Raw genomic sequence first — 22,446 nt, forward strand, 5'->3', positions numbered from 1 at the left:
AATACCTGTAGCCCAGTCATGACTACTATTCCACCAGGTCTCTGTTATACCTATAATATCTGGTTTCACTTCCTGCACCAGTAACTCTAGTTCCTCCATTTTGTTACCTAGGCTCCTTGCATTAGTGTACAAACATCTTAATTTTTGCTGTTTGGCCTCACTCACATTCTGTACCCTATTAGGCACGGTTATTTTACTACCAGTATAACCTATTAGACTTGTATCTACACTGCCCTTCCTCCTACCTACAGCTGTATCCACTCTTACTTCATTTTTTTTCCACTCTATGCTAAATTCTGGCGTGGAGATTACCTGGACATCTCCCAACCATCTCCCCCAAATTCCTAGTTTAAAGCTCTCTTAATCAGTTGTGCCAGCCTCCATCCTAGAAGTCTATTTCCTTCCCTACTCAGATGAAGTCCATCCCGAGAGAACTGTCCTCTATCCATGAATGCCTCCCAATGGCCATACATCCCAAAGCCCTCCTTATAGCACCACTGCCTAAGCCATCTATTGATAGTCATAATCTTGTCACACCTTTGTTGCCCTTCTCTAGGAACAGGCAAAATCCCACTAAAGATCACCTGAGCCTCAATTTCCTTAAGCGTCCTCCCCAGCCTAACATAGTCTCCCTTAATACTTTCCAGTGAGAATCTAGCCGTATCATTTGTAAATGTCAGATATCTTTAAACCATACACTCTCCACCTGCCCCCCATGACCTCAACACTTGAAAAGTTGGCTTCATGGCCAGAGTACAAACCCTTCAGTGACACAGCATGAATCCCAGCACCTTCCCAGGGGCAAGACATCACCACAGGAGAACCTGAGATAGCTTTTGCAGGCTGGGTGCACAGGGCCTGGTTAGCACTTGTGTGTGCTGCCCCTGAGTACCTCTTGTATGCTGGGACAATGACTGGGGAGAGTGGCTTGAGGTTGAACGCAGGATGGAAACAACCCCACATGGCTCCAGCCTTGACTACTGACAGAACTGTGCAATGTAGTAACACCTAAGACCCCTCTTTACACCCAGCTCCAGAAAGCGGGAAGTTCTTCTGTGACCTGGCTCTCTCGTTTGCAGGAGCCCGTGCCTCTAATATGGGAACCCCTCACAGCAGGTTTGAATGGAAGGAGTTTTAGCCTCTCCAATACCCACTGGAGCTGGAGAGTCCCCAACAGCTGGGATGGGGCAGCTGAGGATCCCTGACAGTGGATGTGGGTGGAGGCTGCCTCTAAAGGGCTACGTCTGCACGCCGTTCACATCTGGCAAGGAGTCCTACCATGGGATGAGGACATCAGGGACTCCTCTTGGTCTAGCCAGAGATCTAGACCCGCACCCCTCTCCCTAACATAGGGCTGACAGAGGAGTCCCAGGTTCTCCAGGGTGGGGAAGTCCACAGGTTCTGGCAGGGCCCTAGCAGGCAGCTGGATTCTCCTAGAACCCCCAGTAGATCATAGGAAAATACATATCCCCCAGCTACTGAGTTACAACTCAGGTCTTTCTACGGCTGATGTTCTCTCCTCATGCCAACGAGGACTGCTGGGCCTGCACACCAAACCATACTACAAACCACACCAGACCCCAGGAATTTTGTCAAAAAGAACCAAGCATTTATTCCCCCCAAAATGTGTCAAGGCACAAAATACTCCAGCTTCCAGAATTTAAGTAATTAAAAAAAATACCAAATCAGACCTTGATTCTAGCACAATGGTATCTCCCTGCCTGAGTGGGGCCAGAGACGAGTGCTGAGGATGTCTGAATGCAACACGGTTGGGCCTGAGTGTGAGAAGCAGGGATGGAGGGTGAAGAAGGCAGCCAGGGATCAGAAAATGTGCATAAGGTAGGCTGGCTGGACAATGCTGGCATCTCCCTGACTTTGGTCTGTCCCTTTATGTTTCCGCTGGTGCTGTGAGCACAGCTTAAATGGCTCTGCTCCTTTTATGGGCCAGAACATTCCGTCTTAGGCCCTTTAACTCAAACATTCCATGGCCTGCACAGGTCTTTGTTATGCACAAAAGCTACATTAAAAGGAAGCTATTTAGATTGCAAAGTCAAGCCATCAAAAGTTAGGAAATGTCAGAATTAAGGCCACCATGGCCATCTAAATTCGGTCCCTGGTGCGTACGCTTTATGACACAGTCTTTAATTACACAATCTCATACTGTTTTTTCCATCACGATGCACGGTGGACTCTGTTCCCTTAATGGGCAGTTAGTCAATATTTTGTTTTCGCCTCATTGTTCCATGTGAGGCCCCTATGCCCCATCTACTGCCCACTATTCAAACCCTGCTCTGAGACAGAATTATTCATTTCCTCATGGGCTTTTCTCCCGTACTCATCATTAGAGTAGCGAAGTGCTTCACCAAAATTAACGAATCCCCCGTCCCCAGCATCTTGGAGAGATGAGAGATATTATCCACATTTTACAGGTGGACAGCTGAGGCACAAAGAGATTAAGGTCAAAAGTATCTACTAATTTTGGTGCCCAATACGAGGCACCTAGGGCCTGACAAGCATTATATAGCACTTTCTATATTCAATCACAGTTCTCACTGACCGGCTGCAGCAGGGCGTGCTCAACACTTCCACGCAGGGTCTCCAGTCAGGCACCCCCAAAATGAGGAACACAGTCAGTGGTCCCCTGTTAAGACTTGGTTTGACTTGCCCAGCATCACACAGGGACTCAGCCTCAGGAACAGGAATAGAATCCACTTGTCCAGGGCAGCATTCAACTGCCTTTCCCATGAGACCCATGCCTTTCTCTTCTTGAAGCTCCGTTCCTCAGCAACAAACGAGACAGGGTCCTGCAGACTTCATTCATTTAGTTTGCAGAAGAGAAGAATGAGGGGGGGATTTGATAGCTGCTTTCAACTACCTGAAGGGGGGTCCAGAGAGGATGGATCTAGACTGTTCTCAGTGGTAGCTGATGACAGAACAAGGAGTAATGGTCTCAAGTTGCAGTGGGGGAGGTTTAGGTTGAATATTAGGAAAAACTTTTTCACAAGGAGGATGGTGAAGCACTGGACTGGTTACCTAGGGAGGTAGTGGAACCTCCTTCCTTAGAGGTTTTTTGAGTCAGGCTTGACAAAGCCCTGGCTGAGATGATTTAATTGGGGATTGGTCCTGCTTTGAGCAGGGGGTTGCACTAGATGACCTCCTGAGGTCCCTTCCAACCCTGATATTCTATGATTCTATAATTCCTAGAGTAGGTCTAGCCAGTGCACTGAAACAGGAAGGGATCCTGTGGAAACAACAGTATGTGACCATGTCATTAAACACTGTACCATAATACACATGCACAAGGGGGTCACATATTTTCCAAAGTTTTAAAAAAATAAACTGAAAGATCAGGAATTCCTTTGTGTGGCATATTGACACCTATATGCATCAGCAGCAGGGCTGGAACTGTTAGATTCACCCCACAGACCTCTGCCACTGGAGCTCATGGAGTAACTGGTAACAGTAGTGGGTTGTCATCCTCTATGTGGCTCAGAGGGGGATGAGATCCACACTTTGCCAGATGCTTGCTGACGGCAGAGGAATGAGCCTCAGTTGGGTTCCAATCCAGCTCTGGAGGGCATGGGCTCTAGTGGCACAGACAAAGCCCTGGCTAGGATGATTTAACTGGGAATTGGTCCTGCTTCGAGCAGGGGGTTGGACTAGATGACCTTCTGGGGTCCCTTCCAACCCTGATATTCTATGATTCTATGATTCTTCCCATCATTGCTCCCAAGCTTGATCCCTTCTCCCCAACAACCTATTTCTGTCTCTGTCCCAGCCCTGGTTCCTTGTTCCAGTCCCATTCTCCTGGCCTACCCTGTCGCCTTTACTGCTCAGGCTTCTCATCCCAGCCCATCTCCTTGTCCAGCCTGCATTAGTCTCCCTCTCCCCCACTCCACCCCCCCGCTTGCTCTCCAAATACCAAACTCTCTCCCAAATCTCACTCACACCCCATCACAATTCTCCCCATTTTGCCCCAACTCCTCTCCCAGCCAGTTCCCTCTCCCAGTTCCACATCTGAGATCCCTCTTCTTCCCACCCCCACAGGCTCCCACTCCTAATCTCCCTCCCTGGGCTGCTCATTTAAATTCAGTCTCCCCTTCCCACCCTCCTTGCCCTGTCTCTTTGCCCAAGCAGTCCCAATTCTCCTCCCACATCCCAACTCCTTCTCAGTTGTCCTCCTCCTTTGTCCCCCACCACTGGTCCCTAATCCCAATCTCACTGTCCAGCCAGTGTCAGTCCCCCACCCACCCCAGCCAACTGGCTCCCAGTCCTGTCCCATTTCTCTCCCTGGTTCCCAGTCCCTCCCCCAGTTGCCAGTCCCAGCCTCCTTATCCTGCTAGTCCCAGCATCCCTCCCCCCTGCAACCCCAGGCTCACTAGATTCACCACTCCTTCCCTTGTCCTGATCCACCTTTTGTCCCCTCTGCACTCACATCAGACAGCTTTCTCCCCCAGAGTGCCTGGATCCCAGCAAGGCAAGGGGGCCCTGAGAGCACAGGAGAGACAGCCTCTCTGCTCTCAGCTCTAGTGCCTAGCCACACCTGGCCTAGAACAGCAATCATAGGGCAAGCCCAGCTTTATCCCAGCAGCCCTAGTCTAGCAGCAGCATGCACAGCTGCTCTTTGGGGATGGCACATGCAGAGTCTGGTCAGCGCTAAGAGCTGAGAGAGCCTTGAGCATGCTCAGTGAGGATGGAATCATCAGAGATTTTTGCTGGTAAAACTGAAGTCTCTGGGCACATGCAAACTGCAATTTTAAAAAGAAATTTGAGCAAATGTGGGCAGATTTTCACCAGGGTGGCAACAGGCACATCTGACACAGAGGTCATGCCCCCACCAAATTTCAAGTGTCACTCCAAAGAACAGGGTGCTAAAGCTGCTCAAAGAAAAGGGTGCCCAAATTGTTTTTAATGTGGACTAAACAATGTCCTTTCCCTTAGCCTCCTTCTCAGAAATGGCCAAGCCATTCTGGCTGAAATTTGCCAAATGCATTCAGCCTGAGGCAGACCTCTGGCATGGAAAATCTCTGCCCAAACAGCTAAAGCTTGGCAAAGCTATAAAACAAATGAAAGCAGGGTCTTATATAGGGAGGTGTCAGCAATCTTAATGATAGGAGGTGCTCCCCACCACCCCCTATAATAGCCCCTCAACTGGGATACAAGTGCATCCCCAGTGAAGTTAATCGCACCACCCCCCATCGACAGAGCTGGGAAGCCCATAGTGATTTTAGTGCTGGTGAGAGGGCCAATGGTAGCCTCAGAAACCAGAGCCTTTAGTCCATCAGATAGGCCCTGGCACCCATCCCCTGCTTTGCTCCACCATGGGGCCTCCCTCTGGATTCAGATGAACAATGTGTGGATCTGAGAAGGCAGGTGGGCCTCCATGGTCCATTGGATTCTCTCAGCCTAGCTTCCCCTTGCTTCTCGCTTTCTGATAGGAAAAGCTTAGGGTCACAGCCAGGTACCATGCTGCTCAGTCAGGTATTTTCCATTCACCTCAGGATTGCTGGCTCCAAACACATACTTTAGAGGCATCAGCTCATGGGAAACCTTGGCTTCAAAATGGCTACCAGATGCCCAGGAACACACTGGCCAGTGTGTTAGAGCTACAGCCATGGGGGAACTCCCATTTAACTTCACTGAGGTGCCTGACCCAGCGCTCCTCACAGGGAGCTGAGGTGGTGCCGTTGGCCTCTCTGGCCCTGGAACCAGGCTACAGGGAAGGCTTTCCGATGGACAGAGCAGGAAATGGGAATAGCTTTGTTGCAGAAAATTGTGGATCATCCCTCCCAACCAGGGATGCAAAAACCGTGGGAGAATCCATCTCTGCCTCTGCTCATGCCCGTCCCCTTCTCCAGCAGGGATGCAAGCAGCTCGGGAGATAGTAGCCGAGGGTCACATCTGACCTGCAAGTTCCCCTCCTCACCGTTGGCCCAAGCAGGCACAACATCCAGTTACAGATACTTCCTGACTCTTTGTTAAAGCAAGGCCAAGGCAGGGGGGTGAGATCTATGAAGTTTCCTCTCCCTCTCCTGCCCCACAAAATCCTCTGGGCCAAACGCACCCCTGGGGTAACTCCACCAACCTCAATGGAATTAAGCCAGGGACAGATCTGGCTCCAGGGGCTTAAGGCAAAAGACACATGCTGGTGACAGTGGTACAACATTAAAGATAACAAGACGCTCTCTGGAGCTGTGCCTCTGCCATAGCCAGGACCAAGAGCATGGACCACTTCCACTCAAGTCTATGAGCTCCATCCTCACAGAGCCTCTACAACCATACTAGGCCACTCCCCATCTCTACAGCCACCTGGACCCACTGTCCATCTCCAAGGAGCTTCAAAGACTTTCTTGGGCCCACTGTCCACCTCCACAGGCCTGCCTCTTGGAGGTTGTTGAACCTTGTCCATGAAGGCATCTTGGGGGGAGGATGGTCCAACGATCAGCAGGCTCCCCTTGGTTGAATGGAGGAGAGCAGTTGTGGTTAGGCATCAGGCACCAGGTGCAGGACAGGAAAGACAGACAGGAGGGCACAAGGATACTTAGAGCCTCTGTCTTTAGGATCTTCTGAAAGACATGGACACCTGGTCCCATCCCCTCCCCCCTGTCCGCCTGCTTTAGAAGCTGAATTTGGGGTGTGGGAATAAGTGGAGCCTGCTTTGTGGTGAGAGCGGGGGAAGGATGGCTGGAAGTGGGGAGTGGGGAGGAGGGACATCCATGGAGCCATAGAGCTGGCTCTCACGTTAGTCACATGCTACAAGGGCCAAGACACCAAGAGCTGGTGCTGTAATGGGGCACTGATAACCAAATATCCCCTTAACCATCGATATTGCCCACCCTACCACCCACCCCACCTGCCCACACACACGTTTGACACAGGACAAGAGTCCCCACTGCATCCCTCCTGGCTGCTCAGATTCTGCTGGCTGCACCTCCTGTGCAGGGAGGGTTCAATCTCACAAGGGGCCAGAGCCCTCCAACCCATCCAGCAGAGCACTTAAGCGCTTGCTTAACTTTAAAAGCAGCAGTAATCCCACTGATCTCTAAGTTAATCACCTACAGGAAAGGGCCCTTCACATCCTGGGCCCAACTCTCCACTGCCCTGCATCTTGTGCAGTCATTTCCACCAGGGCAGCGTGAGTGCAAATGCTCACCATTGGGAGCACTATGCACCCACTTTGCACTGGTAGAAGTGAGCACCCAAGGTGCAGGACAATGGAGAATCAGGTCCCTTTGGGCTGCTTGGGCCAGGAAGACAATAACTCCTGGGAATAAAGTGTATCCAGCCCCGTGAGGAAGCGAGCCCTACATAGCGACACTGTCGCATCTACCCTGTGTGTGTGTGTTGGTGGGGGAGATGGTTATGGTGAAGCAAACAGAGAAAACAGGCTGAAGCTGCTGTCCTTCATGGCCAGGGTATGTAGCAATGGTGGCACCGGCGATGGGATGTTCAGTGTCTCCCATAGGACATCCCCCAGGAGGCTACAATGGTCCGAGAGGACAGGCTGCTAGTCTGTGGCATGGGGCATCATTTCTGTGTCTCCTCCATTTCCTGTCAGTCAATTTCTTGTTCATTGCCTGAAAGTGAAAGAAAAGTGAATAATCAATCCACTGACCTTATGTGGGGGGAGTGGACAAGGTGAGAGAAACAGAGAATACAGAGAAACCGAGAATGGCTCCCAGGCGGGTCAAAGGGCACAATCCATACAAGGGGCCAGTTTTCACAAGGTTCAGCCTACTGGGTGAATGTTAGGTGATTAATAGAACTGGTGGGAAATTTTATGTTGAAACTTTTTTGATGCAGAATTGGGATTTCGACGTAGTGAAAGTTTTCACAAAGTGTCTATTTTCCATAGAAAAATTCAAATTTTCATTTAAAAAAAATAAACGCCAGAAAGCCAAAATATTTTAATTGTGAAATGCCATCATACTGCTTCATGGGAATGGTAGTTTGGATGCTTGTATTCCCATTCTCTTCTATGGGTGGACTTCATTTCCCATGATGCCCTGCGGCTACACCACTGCCATGATGGATCTCCTCCCCTCCCATCATCAGGTAGTTCAACCAGGGATTCCAACCTATAGAGGAGAATGGGGACATGAAGTACCTGAACTACAATTCCCATGCGCCACTAGGTCGGCATTTCAGAATCACAGTATTTCAGCTTTTCGACAAAATACTTCAGATATTGATTTTTTCCACCAAAAACTCAAAAAACCCCAGTCCTGTGCGCCAGCCACTAGCTCACACTCCTGCCCTCATCCCAGTTAACAAAAATGGTCAGGAAAACCTCGACCAGCCCAATACAGCAAAATGGCTGATATTTAAAGTAAAAAAAAGAAAGATAAATCCATCAAATCACCCATTTCAATAAATGACCATTCAAAGTTACAGCAGCTCAACCGGTGCCCTGGGGTTCATGCTTATATCACTCATGCTCTGCTAAGGTTGGCACCGGATGAATGATTTATGGAGAAAATGCTTTACGAGTCTCCATGAGGATACAGACAACTCACTTAGCATTCCCCGCGGGCACAGGAAGGGACTGAGGTAGGTTTTAGTTACTGTAAGATGCATGCATTGAAGGGCATGGAACTGTTGCATTGAGCATGATACGGGGAATGAAGTGGGATCTAATGCAGTGGTATGTGTTCTATCCCATCCATGGTCCCTCTTCCATAGCAGGAGCCCCTTAGGAGCTCCCTCCCATCCCTATGGGACTCTCTTTCATTGAGCAATCTGGGAAGGATTGGGTAGCTTGCTGCGTTGTGACCCCCAGTGAGAGAATATCCCAGAGTCTAGTGGATAGAGCAGGGGACTCACAAGAGAAATTCCAGGCTCCTTCACTGCTGTGTTGGAAGACCCTGTAACTTCACCCATCTGAAAAATGGGGATATTCACACTTTCCTTCCACGAGTGTAAGGAGACTTCCTCCATTCCCCTTTCCAACGCTCTCCGGAGAGCCTCAGGAGAGAAGAGTTCAGGGAGCGGAGAGTATTGCTATCATACCATGGCACACTGTGGATCCAGAGCTCATGCTGCAGGGCCATAAAGCTTTTCCTCCAGCACTCTCATCAAGGCAGGTGATGTGCCACAGGGCTTGTCTGACCAGCACGGTGCTTTTACTGCATCAAAATCCACACTTCTCCTACCACACAGGGACCGCCAGGAGGCCAGCACAGAGAGCACGGTTGTGCACCTCCTGCAAAATGCCACGCATTTCCAAGTGCTTTACGGAGCATTAGACGCTGGCACTGCAGTGAGTGCACTGGCAAAGGCAGCAGCTATTGTGTGGCCAGTCCACTGTGAGGGCTGTTTACACTGCAGGCATGGATGGTACTCCTGAATGTGAACAACCCCACCTGGGAGCAAGTGCCTCATGCCTAGGAGATACAGCCTTTAGTAATGAGGCTGTGGGTTCAAACCCCATGTGGGCTGGAGTGCCCACAAGCTGTTCTCCTGTGGCAGCTTTGCAGTGGCCTGCATGGAATGTGTTGGTGTCTCAGGACAGTTCTCAGTAACCTGGTTCCCACACCACAACTGGTCCCAGTGATTCCCCGCTGCCAGCCTGGGCTGGGGGCATCATGGAGGCCAAGTTCCTCTCTTCAACCTAAAGGTGAACCTGCCCAGGCAGGTAAGCATGGAGAAGCCTGCACCACTGCTGTCCAGCCTGGGCCTGCTTCCGACTCCAGGCCTGATCTCCCTCCTCACCACTGGATTCACTTACAAAGCGAAAATTCGTAATCTCAGAGTGGTCGCGAGCCTGCTCCTGGGAGATGCTCAGCTCCTGGCACGCCCCTCGATGTCAATGTGGGTTCCAGATGCTCAGCACCTCTCCGGATCAGGCTCCACAGGCCTGAAATTGGATAATCTGGAGGCTGTTGCGCAGAGCTTCAGTTTTACATGGTCATTTAAATGCCCTCCATCCTATGACCCCAGACCAGTATGCCCAGGCTAGAACGGGGTGGGTCTTTGTCCCTCTCTAGTGGCTCGTCCCCACACACAGGCCGAAGAGCCTTTTACTGCAGGCCCTGGCAGCTTTGCTTCTTTCGTTCCAGCCGTAGCAGCACATGCTCTTTCAATCCAGCTGCCCAGAGTCTGATCCCTGTAGACAGCCCCAGCAGGGTGGTGTTACACTATGCAACTCTACATGCTGCGGTCCCTGCCCACAACCTTCCTCTCCATACACTGGGATCTCATGCTTGACACAAAACCAGGAAGCAATGAAATGATGGCCCAGTTCTGCTCACGCTGGTGAATGAACTGAAGTCACTGGAGCTGCACTGGAGTAAGTGAGAGCAGAATCAGATCCAGTATTTACAAACCTCTGATGAAATTTGGGGTTTCTTAATACTGGACAGAGCCCCACTCTGGAAGTGGACACATTGACATCCATGGGATTAACAGTGTGGGGACCTTTCTGGCGTGACCATAACACCCAAGGTCATCTCTGCTCTGCAGGGGCTTGCAGAAGCCCAGGATGATCTTACCCTCGGTCTCTGGCCAGCCCCCAAGTTTCAGGGTTTGCATGGGATGCAGGGCTCCCAGGCAGGCCCTTGCTTTGCCTGAGCTGATGAGGGGCAGTTGGCATGTATCAGCTGATTTCCCATGAGCTGGAGAGCAACCCCCATCACTGCTTCCAGCTAGCAGAAATGCTGCCCAACCATGACGTTAATCTGCATCCGAGCAAAGCACCTTGCTCCTCCCCCCGAATCTGCTTTGTGTTGCTTTAATGGTTGGCTGTTTGTTTGAATGATTTACAACCGGCAGTAGCTTAAAAATATGGCTTTGGCACAAGGTGGCTTGTACCCAGTGTCTTGGGTAAGCAGCTTTCTGGCCGAGCTCAGCCAGCAGGCTGGCACGGGCAGGCTGCCAGCTTTGACAGCAGCCCTGCAGCACACAGACACTGCTCGGTAGGTAGGACAGACCCTTCTCTTCTTGTCGTGGCTGTTAGTGGGTTTGCCACTGGGTTTGTTGGGGGATTTTCATCCCTTGTGCTCATGCTGGAATCCCCTAGTTAGCTGCCTCTGTATGGTGAGCAAGCACAGTCCCTAAACAAGCACAGACACATGTCCATGGACTCACTGCTGTGCCCAACTTACAAAGGCTGGACTACTAAGAACTGTGCATGGCACGTGCTCGCAGGCCCACCAGGTCTGAGGATAGGAAGGTTGGTCACCAGCTCCCATGCCTTCTCGCTTAGAGCTGGTTTTCTGGACTACAACAATATTGCATTCTCCCATTGTTGCTGCAGGCCATGGAACTTAAAGGGGTTTATAAACCTAGATGAATATAGCCCCACAGGAGGTGCTATTACTGTCTAATTACATATGGTGAAACCAAGGCACAAAGCCAGTAAAAGACTTGTCCTCGTTCACACAGTGATCGAGGCTGAAATAGACCCCAGGAGCTCAGATCCGTGGTGCGAGCCATAAGCACCTGGCCATCCTTCCTCCTCCCACACAACACTGGAACAACTCCAATACGTTTACAACAAAGTGACATCTTTAATTTGGAGTGCAGTGCCACAGTTGGAACACTCCCCCCTGTGATGACTGACTCAAGATGCAAGGAACCCAAGAGCGCACCCGGGACGTAGGGAAAATGAGAACACAGGTAGGAATAGAGCTCCAGGCAGCTGTGCAGAGGACCCCATGCCTCCTGCAAGCTTCACACAGGCCTAATCCTTATGATGCACCCAGTGCTGGAGGGCACCAATCTCTATGCTTGTTGGAGACCTCAGCTTCCCTTAAAGTCATATACACCTAAAGGGAATAATAATAACAATACAAAGTGACCTATTTATGGTGCATTGAGCCAGCACTACCTTTCACTTTAACCAACATTCTGCTATCGAGTGTCTGCAGGCTGTGTTGATGGGTTTCCCTAAGCATTGATTTGTCCGGCAATGTAATGGTTAAACAGCCAGTCTCACTCAGCCATATTCCACAGGAACTTCTCCTTACACTAAGGCATAGAGACAGGGAAGCAGGAGTGGTCAGATCATCAGGGTGGGGTGGTTTGTCAGACAAAGCCAATGTTGCAAAAGGTCTGGGCTGCCAAAGTGCAGAGAGTAAAGGCTGAGAGATTTCCCCCCTCATTCCCAGAGGCTGAGCCTGACTACACAGCAAGGCCTGTGTGCATGTTGAGAGAGAGAGTGTTTTCAAAGCTCATTGTACAGCACTGAAAATCCTCATCAGCTGGAGAATCCTAGGAGATGCCATTATTCATACTACATTTCTGCTAAAAAAAAAAAAGCAGCAAGGAAGGATGCAAAGGGACTCCTCAAAGCTGTGGGGTTAAGCAAACAATCTGGCTTGGAGATGAAAAGTGAGGAGGCAATGACAACAAGCACAGACTGTTTAGGCTTGCAGGGGAAAGATAAGGGCAGCAAGGGGAGGAAGAGAAAGCAGATTGAGATAATGCTCTAGCTAACGGAGTGAAGAGGAGTAAGAAAAGGTTTTTATAAATCCAGAAGGAAAAAACGCAGCACAAGAGAGAAAGCAGGGCCATTAATAATGGAGGAGAGGGGTGAAATTAACCATGACTTAACAATAGCTGAGACCCCAAGCTGCTTTAGGAAAATCTGCCTTTAACACCAAAAGAAATAAATTTTGATGACTGAGAAGGAAATCTGCATGTGCAACCCAAGGTAGTTGGACCCTAGGATATTAAAGCAACCAGCTAATTAATCAGGGGAAGAAGGGAGGAGAAATTTCAAAGGCATAAATGGGAGTTAGGTGCCCAACTCCCATAGATTTTCACTGAGTTGGGCATCTGGTTGCCTTTTGGCCATTTCCTCCGCAGTGCACCTGGGAAATGATTGCTTGTATCGCAGAGAACTTGGGAAGCCAGGATGTTCTCAGCAAAAAGGAATGAATGAATCATTCTGGCAATTACTGTCTCATTAGCCCAGCTTCTAGCACTAGTGAAATGATGGAAATTAAAAGAAAAAGTCAATAAATAGCTAGAGCATAATGGATGCATGAGCAATAAACTGCGCTGGATGTTGGGAAAGAATAAATCTTGGCAAACTTGATTGCTCTTTTTGGGAGAATTACAAAATCAATGGACGAGGGGAATGCAGTAGATATCAATAAAATACACTTGGATTTTATTAATGCGGTTAATATTGTATCTAGCAAAAACCTGATTGGCTTGGGATAAAATCATTGATGTGAACTGAAAAGTGGCCAAGAAACCACAAACAAAGGGTAGAATTAAACAGCAAGGGATCTGTTGGGGGGGGGGGGGGCGGGTTTATGGCCTCCGAATCCAATCTGGTCTAATTAACACCTTCATTGCCAACCTGGCAGTGAAAGCCAACAGGGTGCTAATGAAATACACAGCTGACACCAAACTGGGAGAAGTTGCAAACACCATGGAGATGAGCAAATCTAGAAATCAGAAGAGTGGGCAGAAAACAATCATCTAAATCCCAGATACACAAAGCATCCAGCAGATGGTTGGGGTTCTGCATTAGGCTTTGGGTTGCTGTTTTTAGATAACCAACAGCTCAGATCTCCAACTGTCCCTGCTGAGCTAAACAGCCAGTTGGCTGTAATAGCAGTTAGGTTTCAGAGGTTTAAGGGTACAGAAGCCAGTGGGTCTGCCAGCTTGTGTAGTTGTTGCAAGAGACCCTGTATGCGAGTACAAAAGAAGAGAAGAAATGCCCTTTACCTTCTTTGTTCTCTGGGGTCTTCAGAGGCTGCAAAGCTGTTGTTGAGAAGAGAGAATTCTGTCAAACTCAGGCCTGGGACCACAGCATGCAGCAAACAGAGCATTAGAGCAGCAGAGCATTCAACCACACTGGGCCCAGATCCACCAACTCGTCAGGGCATCCTGGACATGCTCTTCCTCCCAGCTCTCCTCCACCCCAAATGGATCCTTTTCTTCCTCCCCGGTGATGTAGTCCTGCCCAGCCGGTTCTGCACTGGCCCTGGCTGCCCTGCCCGGGACTCACTGCCGCATCTGAGCTGCCTCTGATCAAGGAGCCAAACAACCCGATTTAATTGTTTTGCAAACTCTGTCTTTGCCTGCTCCCCCTGTTTGTGATCCTGCCTGTTTGAATCCCAGGTCAGTGGGCAGAGCCCATGAGAACAACAAAAGCCTGCCCCCTCACATGAGAGAGAGGCAACAGAGCCCAGACCTCAACTGAGTACAGGTCAGACAATCAAAACAAGGGACCCAGAGGAGGACACTGAGCAGAGCCCCTGGCCTGACTGCCCTAGAGATCACATTCTCTACATACCCAAAGCTGCCCCTCTTTTATGAGCCAGAGTCCAATTCTGGAGACACCACCCCTAGGCATGAGTGGAGAGTTTGAAATCCATTGTCTGCTCAGTCCTTGGCTTCTCTAATTTAGTCTGCTATCAGTGTCAATTATTAGTAGTGGGATTGTGATGGGGATGCCTACTGATTAGGAAATGGACAGAGACCCAGCCATATCTTTGAAGGATAGTAAAATCCAAGATCTCCCTTCCCCTCCACTCAACCCCTGTAATTTGTAACGAAAGCAACATCTCCTGAGTGCGGTTTCAGGAATGCTCTAGTAACTAGCCCATTAATAGATATGGCACTCAAGATACGGAGCTGATTTTGCTAAACACTGGTGGTGACTGTAGCCTGCACATGGCTTTCTCTGGGCAGCTCTTGGCATCAGCGCTTAACAAAAGTGAATTTCCTGATCAGGCAGGGACAGGGTGCTTCGTTCTGACTATGATCTCCCCACACACAAACCCCCCCTATAGAAACTACTGCCACAATATGAAAAGAAAAAAAGAGGACAAATACCAGGCTATGTTACCATATCCTTCAGCTTCCAAATTCTGGCACTGAGGCTCTGGAAATTAATTGCTGAAATTTATAGTAGAGATCTGAAATCAGTCTCCTGTTGGTTTGGGGGGTCAGGAGAAAGGACTAGGCTAGAGGAGGGGAGGCTGTATGGTTTATCTCCCACCACTAATGAAGGTAGAGGGAAAAAATCCATTTAACAGTTCATAGCATTTATCAGCCTTCCACAGTAATTACACTCGCCAACTTCCACCACCAATCAAAGCCCCAGCCCTTAAATCTCACAGGCAGCTACAAACATCAAGAAGTCTGCGTTGGGAGTGCGCTCTCTCCCAAGGAGAGATTAGGCGCAAGCCAATCTGTATACAACAAAGCTATTGTTGTGCTCAGAGCAGATAAAGGGAATCACCAGGCATATAATTAACTCATTTGAGTAAAGCAGAGCGCCACTATCACTTTTTATTAAAAGATAACACAGCTTATCTCGGCCCTGCGAAACTGCCAGTCTGCTCACAGCTTGGAGGGGTTCACTGACAGCCAGCTGGCCTGCCTCAAAGAGTCGTGCGAGAGGGCACAGGTGCCAACGTGAGACTGGCTGTGTTGGCATGTGTGTGATCATGCACACGACAGTGCACTTCTGTGTGAGACTATGCGCATGTTCATGTATCAATGTGTGTGTTTGCAACAGTCCGTGTGTACACCATTGTCAAAGTTCCTCCCCCACTCTGAACTCTAGGGTACAGATGTGGGGACCTGCATGAAAAACCTCCTAAGCTTATCTTTACCAGCTTAGGTCAAAACTTCCCCAAGGTACAAAATATTCCACCCTTTGTCCTTGGATTGGCCGCTACCACCACCAAACAAATACTGGTTACTGGGGAAGAGCTGTTTGGACGTGTCTTTCCCCCCAAAATACTTCCCAAAACCTTGCACCCCACTTCCTGGACAAGGTTTGGTAAAAAGCCTCACCAATTTGCCTAGGTGACTACAGACCCAGACCCTTGGATCTTAAGAACAATGAACAATCCTCCCAACACTTGCACCCCCCCTTTCCTGGGAAATGTTGGATAAAAAGCCTCACCAATTTGCATAGGTGACCACAGACCCAAACCCTTGGATCTGAGAACAATGAAAAAAACATTCAGTTTTCTTACAAGAAGACTTTTAATAGAAATAGAAGTAAATAGAAGTAAAGAAATCACCTCTGTAAAATCAGGATAGTAGATACCTTACAGGGTAATTAGATTCAAAACATAGAAAACCCCTCTAGGCAAAACCTTAAGTTACAAAAAAGATACACAGACAGAAATAGTTATTCTATTCAGCAAAATTCTTTTCTCAGCCATTTAAAGAAATCATAATCTAACGCATACCTAGCTAGATTACTTACTAAAAGTTCTAAGACTCCATTCCTGGTCTATCCCCGGCCAAGACAGCATAAAGACAGACACACAGACCCTTTGTTTCTCTCCCTCCTCCCAGCTTTTGAAAGTATCTTGTCTCCTCATTGGTCATTTTGGTCAGGTGCCAGCGAGGTTACCTTTAGCTTCTTAACCCTTTACAGGTGAGAGGAGCTTTCCCCTGGCCAGGAGGGATTTCAAAGGGGTTTACCCTTTCCTTTATATTTATGACAAACATGCACAACTGTATGCACATACTTGGCAATGTGTTTGCATATGCAAGTGTATCTGTTTGCATGTATGCAATATACATGGACAACTATGTGCACATGCTCATGCCTTAGTATGTACATGTGTGAGCTTGTGCTCTTAACTGGATGCACGACTGGGTGCTTATGCTTGTGCATCCATACGTGCACATGGAAGAGTGTGCGACACTATGCATTAGCATGTGTATGTGTGCGTATGCCTTTATATTCATGCACGACTGTGTGCGCATGCTCATGCATCAGTGTGTGCACATGCAAGTGTGCACCACTCTGTGTATGCACATGCTTGTGCATCAATGGGTTCACATGCCACAGCGTGCATCGTTCGACACATACATGACTGTTTGCTTACGCAACATGTATGAATATACCAGTAGATGCAAGCAGAACTGTGCATATGTGACATGTGTGTTTCAGTATGTGTTCATGATATGTTGTGTGCACACCCAGGCTGTGGCACATCGGCTCCATCTTCCGGGTCAGACATATTCTCTGACTCAGGGCTGGGCTCCTTTTTTCCTTAATACTCTTGTGAGTTTCATGCAAGAACATACCCTGTCTCATCTGCACTAGGGAAACTACTTCCTGCTGACCACAAGGTCAGCATTGGGTGTAGCTGACCCAGCAAGGGTCACTGTTTAAGAGCAAGAACTGTGTGTGGCCCAGTCACAGTGCTAACCAGAGCCACCAGGGTCCATTTTCAACTGTGTGTTCTGGTTGAAAACCAGATGCCCGGCAACCCTAGCTAAGACTGAGCAGGTGACAGTAAGAAACAAGCCAGGCAGCACAGAAACCAGTGGGAAGGTGCAGGGAGGAATTAGACCCACCCACCCATTCCAGCCCCCTCCACAGGGTGCCCCCTGGAACTCATGCAGGAGGCTGGAGTGGGAACACAAGGACCCACCTTCCCAGCATGCACGTTGGTTTCTCCTTTAGCAATCCCAGCCCCAACATGAAATTCAGTGCCCCAGCCTCCACCCTGGTCATCTACACAGAATGTGGGCTTTGAGATCTCACCAACCTGTTTTGGGTTCTCCATCATCCTCAATCTGCTCCTCCATCCCTGAAAAACAAAAGCCATGTGTGCATGAAGCCTCCGGAGGTGCGCAGAGAAATCACTGAGAAAATGGGGATGGGTAGGTAGAGGAGGCTCTCAGACCCAGCTCTATGGATGGTCCCCATCCCATCCCACAGCCCTCTGGCTATTCCAGCCCTGCCAATGCCCCTAGGTCTGAATCTGCAGCCCTATTATCCCAGCCCTGCCCCCACAGCTTTGCTGATGCTCCTCAATCCTGGCCCACAGCCCCTCTTGCTATCCCAGCCCTGGAACCCCATTCATTATCTGAAGCAGGGAGGACTGAGCAGAGGAGAGAGCCCGATTCCAGCTCTCAGGAGCCCATGCACCTGCAGTGGGAACAGGGGAGGGAAGCATTTATATGCAACAGTGATGGGCATGCATACTCTGATACAGATGAAACAGGCAGGAACTTGCTGGGGATAATGGCTCATCCGCAGCTAACAGGAAAGTGGGGAGGCTGTTTGCAGGTTGAGTCTGTCTGACGGGGCTGTGTGTACAGCTGTGTGTACAGGACTCTCCTTGAGCAGGGGCCTGCACAGAAGGCAATTTTAGCCTCTGGTAGCTAGTCAGGCAGCCCCAGGCTGCAGACTCTGTGATCCCAGACACAGAGCCTTGTCCTGTCCTAACTGTGATGCTTTGGTGCTATGGCGGTTCCTCTCCCCATCCCAGTGCAGAGCTAGGCCCTTGGCTGAAGCAGCGATTGGTAAGCGTGATCCCCTCTCCTCAGAGTGTAGAGGACACCCACCAATCAGTATGACGTGACACAGATGCCTGGCTGCCAAACAAAGGCTCTCCCGCCGCCAGCTCCCCTATTTATAGCAAAGCTGCCATCTGGAGCAGTGCTCTCTGAGTGGCTTAACAAGGCTCAGCATCCCCAAGCAGACACCTGGAGAGGACAGGTCTGGAGAGCTCCAAAGGGGCCTAGACCCAGAGGAGTTCCGATCGCTGGCATCTGCTTTCCAAGGTATGCTCCTTCTGCTTCCATGCACGCACCACATCGTGAGCACATACTGGAACACACGTCACATATGCACATTTCTGCCTGCAGATACTGGTACATGAACACATGCTGTATAAGCGAACAGTCATGTATGCACTGAATGATGCATGCTGTGGCATGTGAACCCACTAATGCTCAAGGCCAGCATGACTGCACTTCACGCCACCTTCATCCTCCTCACTCCAAGCCCACCGCAGAGGGACACGCCAGTCACACTAGGCTGTGCAGCCTCCAGCCCTTTGTATTTGTCCTGTGGGGCACCATAAGGGCAGGACTGCATCATGCCATTGTAACATGCACAGCCTGCTGTGACACTGCCAACGTGCAGGGAGACAGGCCACTGCTACTGACAGGCTGTAACGACGGTCTCCTACCTGACTCACCCAAGGCCACAGAAGAGTCCTTATCAGAGACTGCTTTGAGCAGGGGGTTGGACTAGATGACCTCCTGAGGTCCCTTCCAATCCTGATATTCTATGATTCTAAGACACTGAGCTAGAACCCAGGAGCTCCTGGCTCCCCAACCTTGTGCTGAAGCTGCTAAGCCACAACCAAGCTGTAACATCACCCTGCTTTGGTTCTGCCTGGCAGGGCCCTGCAAATTCTACATTCAAGACTGACCCACCACTTGTGACACCCTCCGAGTGTCTATGGGATTGCACCTGCCCTCAACAGAACAGACCCTGGACGTGCACCTCGGCTGCTCTGCAGGAATCCATCCTGACAAATCCTAGAGAGCATCCTCCACATTCCTTCCCTCCCCTGGGTTCTTCACAGGGCAAGTCGCTCTCCCCACCCCACCCCACCCCAGCAGCCAGACAGCTGAAATGGCACCAGGCGTGCCGAGATGGCAACGTCACCAGGGTCCCACATCAGCCCTGGAAGGTTCATGTAGCAAGCAAACAGGCCAGAAGGCTCCACGTCTATTCCATAACACTAATGCACTGTTAAAGGGGCACTACCGAAGTTAATAGCCCCCCAAGGGCAACCTGCACTTAGGAGCATTGGGATTGCCAGACTGGATCAGAACAGAGGTCCAGTGTCCTGTCTGCAACAGTGGCCAGCTGCTCCACAGGAAGGGGTAAGACCCCACACAACAGCTGTGGAATAATCTGCCCCCTCGTTACAATTTATACTGATCTCTACCAGACAAAAACTGGCTGAAGTACCAGGCATATTATCCCTTCCAAAATTTGTTAGCATTAAGTAAGATAACTTTGCATATTTTTGTTATCCATCTAGACGTAACAATCTCTTAGAAACGAGCTAAGATCTTGGCCTCAACAATTTCATGTGGCAGGGAGTTCCACGATACAGTCAAATTTTTGTGGAAAAAAGCATTTCATTTTATCAGTTATAAATCTGCCCTTTTAATTTGGTGGAGCAATGGAACATTTTTTGTTGTGTACGCTTGTGGCGTCAGGTTCAAATCCCACCTAATCTGCCACAGAAGCAAAGAAAATGGCTGGCCCTGTTGTGTTGGGTTATGGTCTTGGTTTATATTGCCAACGATCCCGGATTTAAATCCTGGGGCAGCAGAAATGAAAAATAACTATGACCCGTGTTACACAGACGATTTGACTAGATGATCTTAATGATCCCTTCTGACCTAGGAATCTATTAATGTGACATTATTGACATGAACTGTGACCGCATAGATCATTGTTGCAACCAAGGTCCTATAATTGCACCAAATCTTGTACAAAGGAGGTCAAGTAAGGTGTCTATGAAAATGTTGTAATTTGTTGGTTAGGATTATGCTGTCTGTATGTGTGTATCATTTTTGTATTTGAAGTTATGAATATTAGCTATGTACTTGTATCTCAATGTGTTTGATTCTAAGTAGTATCAGTGAAACATTTGGTCAGCTTCTTGAGAAAGGACTATTCTGAGTAAGTGCCCAATCAAGAAACACTTAACTGACAATGGACCTTGGGAGACTCTGATCCACATCTAAGGAGCCTTCCTAGGAACGTTCAAGGTAGCATGTGAGCAATGGCTGCCACCAGCAAACTGAATCATGCATGGACTTACCCATGGGACTCCAAACTCCAGCTTGCTGCTGTGACTTTCCACAGTAAGAACAAAGGGGTCCCTCCACATGGCAGAGGATATAAAAGGCCCTGGAAACCCCTCCATTTTGTCTTCAATCCTGCTTCTAACTGCTGGAGGAACTGTGCTTGAAACTGGAGCTCTGAACAAAGAGCTGAACGACCCATCCAAGCTGGGATGTTTGTACTCCAGAGACTTGATTGGTTTAAATCAGCAGTAATCCCAACAAGCCTGAACTAAAAACTTTAACATTGTTGTATGTATTTAATTCCATTTAACCAATTTTAACTCTCATCTATATTTCTTTCTTTTTATGAATAAACCTTTAGATTTTAGATTCTAAAAGATTGGCAACAGCGTGATTTGTGGGTAAGATCTGACTTGTATATTGACCTGGATCTGGTACTTGGTCCTTTGGGATCGGGAGAACCTTTTTTCTTTTACTGGGGTATTGGTTTTCATGACCATTCATCCCCATAAGGAGTGGTGCTGGTGGTGATACTGGGAAACTGGAGTGTCTGAGGGAATTGCTTCTGGTTTGCCAGTGTGGTAAAAAACAAAGTCCTCTCTGTTTGGCTGGTTTGGTGTGCCTTAGTAGTGAAGGACCCCCAGTCTTGCTGTGACAGCCCTGCTCTAAGCAATTTGTCCTAAATTGATACTCTCAGTAGTGTCCCGCCAAAGGCCGCTTTGTTACACCTGTTGCATAGGGTTATGGTCTTGCTTTATAATGCCAAAGGTCCCGGGTTTAAATCCTGGGGCAGCAGAAATGAAAAGTAACTATGACCCATGTTACAGAGAAAATTTGCCTAGATGATCTTAAAGATCCCTTCTGACCTAGGAATCTATTTATGGTTTCACTGATTGTCCCTTTGTTCTTGTGTTAGGAGACTCTCCCTGTCTACCTTCTCTTGACCATTCATCATGATTTGCTTACTTCACTGACAAAAATGACTCATCAGTCATGTAGAAGCAGCCCACCTACCAGGAGAGCCAGCCGAATTCTATTCTGCTTGTGCAACAACAGACTCATGAAGCGAGTTCCATCTGTAGAATCTTCATCATCTCTGGCTCCGAGGCTGAAGGAGGAGGAAAGAACCCAGCCAAATTTCCCACACCTGGGTGGAGTTTGAGTGGTGGCAGCTAGAAAAACCCACCTTTTTTTGCTTTCACAAATTGAGCCCATTGGTTCCGGAACCAGTGGGAGACAATAAGTATGGAATGCCAACAAAGCTGGTTTTACAGCCACTCCGAATGTGCAACTGCACTTAAAGGAACAAAGAACCCCTTTTCATACAAATACCTTTCAGAAATAAAGAACAGGGAAAAGGACAAGGATGCAGAAAATAGAGAGCGAGGGGGAGAACAGTTTTTCAAACAGGGGCTTTCAAAGTGCTTCCAGCGAGACATTGGCAGGGCTTTAATTAATTCTTTCAAAGCTGAACACACATGGGCAGGGATAAAGGAACAAGAGAGGCAGAGCACAGAGCATCTGTGTCTCATGCTATTTCCTTGACATTTCCATGGTGGCAAACGCTAGTGATGTCTTCTCAGATGAGAAGATGGGTACAGAAAGGAAAGGAGCTATCCCGAGTGCATACTACCCTTTGTGTGTTTGCACTTGGCCAACTGTTACTTTGCACGTCACATCTCCTCCGTCGGGGGTGGGGTGAGGAGTCACGAGGGAAGGGAAATGTCAGAGAAGATTGAGAGGCAGGTTCTGAGCATCTGCCTCTTGGCTGGCGCCACCTCGCTGCTTCCAAAATGTCAGCTGCAAACCTCAACAACAAAGATCCCACCCCCCCCCAGGCAGATCATCTCTGTTTGCTCCCCAGGGAGATGATGCATAATGTTTGCA

The 22,446-nt window shown here is 49.0% G+C and overlaps 1 protein-coding gene across 4 annotated transcripts in view; it reads right to left on the bottom strand.

The window, feature by feature from the left end:
* Positions 1-1,587: 1,587 nt before the first annotated feature.
* The window catches only part of CD276 (CD276 molecule), a 101,602-nt gene continuing 80,743 nt past the window's right edge, over positions 1,588-22,446 (bottom strand). Inside the window, exons 6-8 of one of the 4 annotated variants that reach the window (XM_073363086.2) lie at positions 17,484-17,525; positions 13,681-13,716; positions 1,588-7,577 (exon numbers count right to left, since the gene is read on the bottom strand). In XM_073363086.2, the coding sequence (XP_073219187.1) occupies positions 7,555-7,577; positions 13,681-13,716; positions 17,484-17,525 (101 nt within the window). In that variant the 3' untranslated portion in view covers positions 1,588-7,554. Of the gene's footprint in view, positions 7,578-7,604; positions 8,079-13,680; positions 13,717-17,483; positions 17,526-22,446 lie in introns of those variants that run through there. The other 3 variants (XM_073363085.1, XM_073363087.1, XM_073363089.1) reach the window with 3 other exon arrangements.

The sequence above is a fragment of the Lepidochelys kempii genome, chromosome 10 (genome assembly GCF_965140285.1).
Source record: "Lepidochelys kempii isolate rLepKem1 chromosome 10, rLepKem1.hap1, whole genome shotgun sequence".
NCBI lineage: Eukaryota > Metazoa > Chordata > Testudines > Cheloniidae > Lepidochelys > Lepidochelys kempii.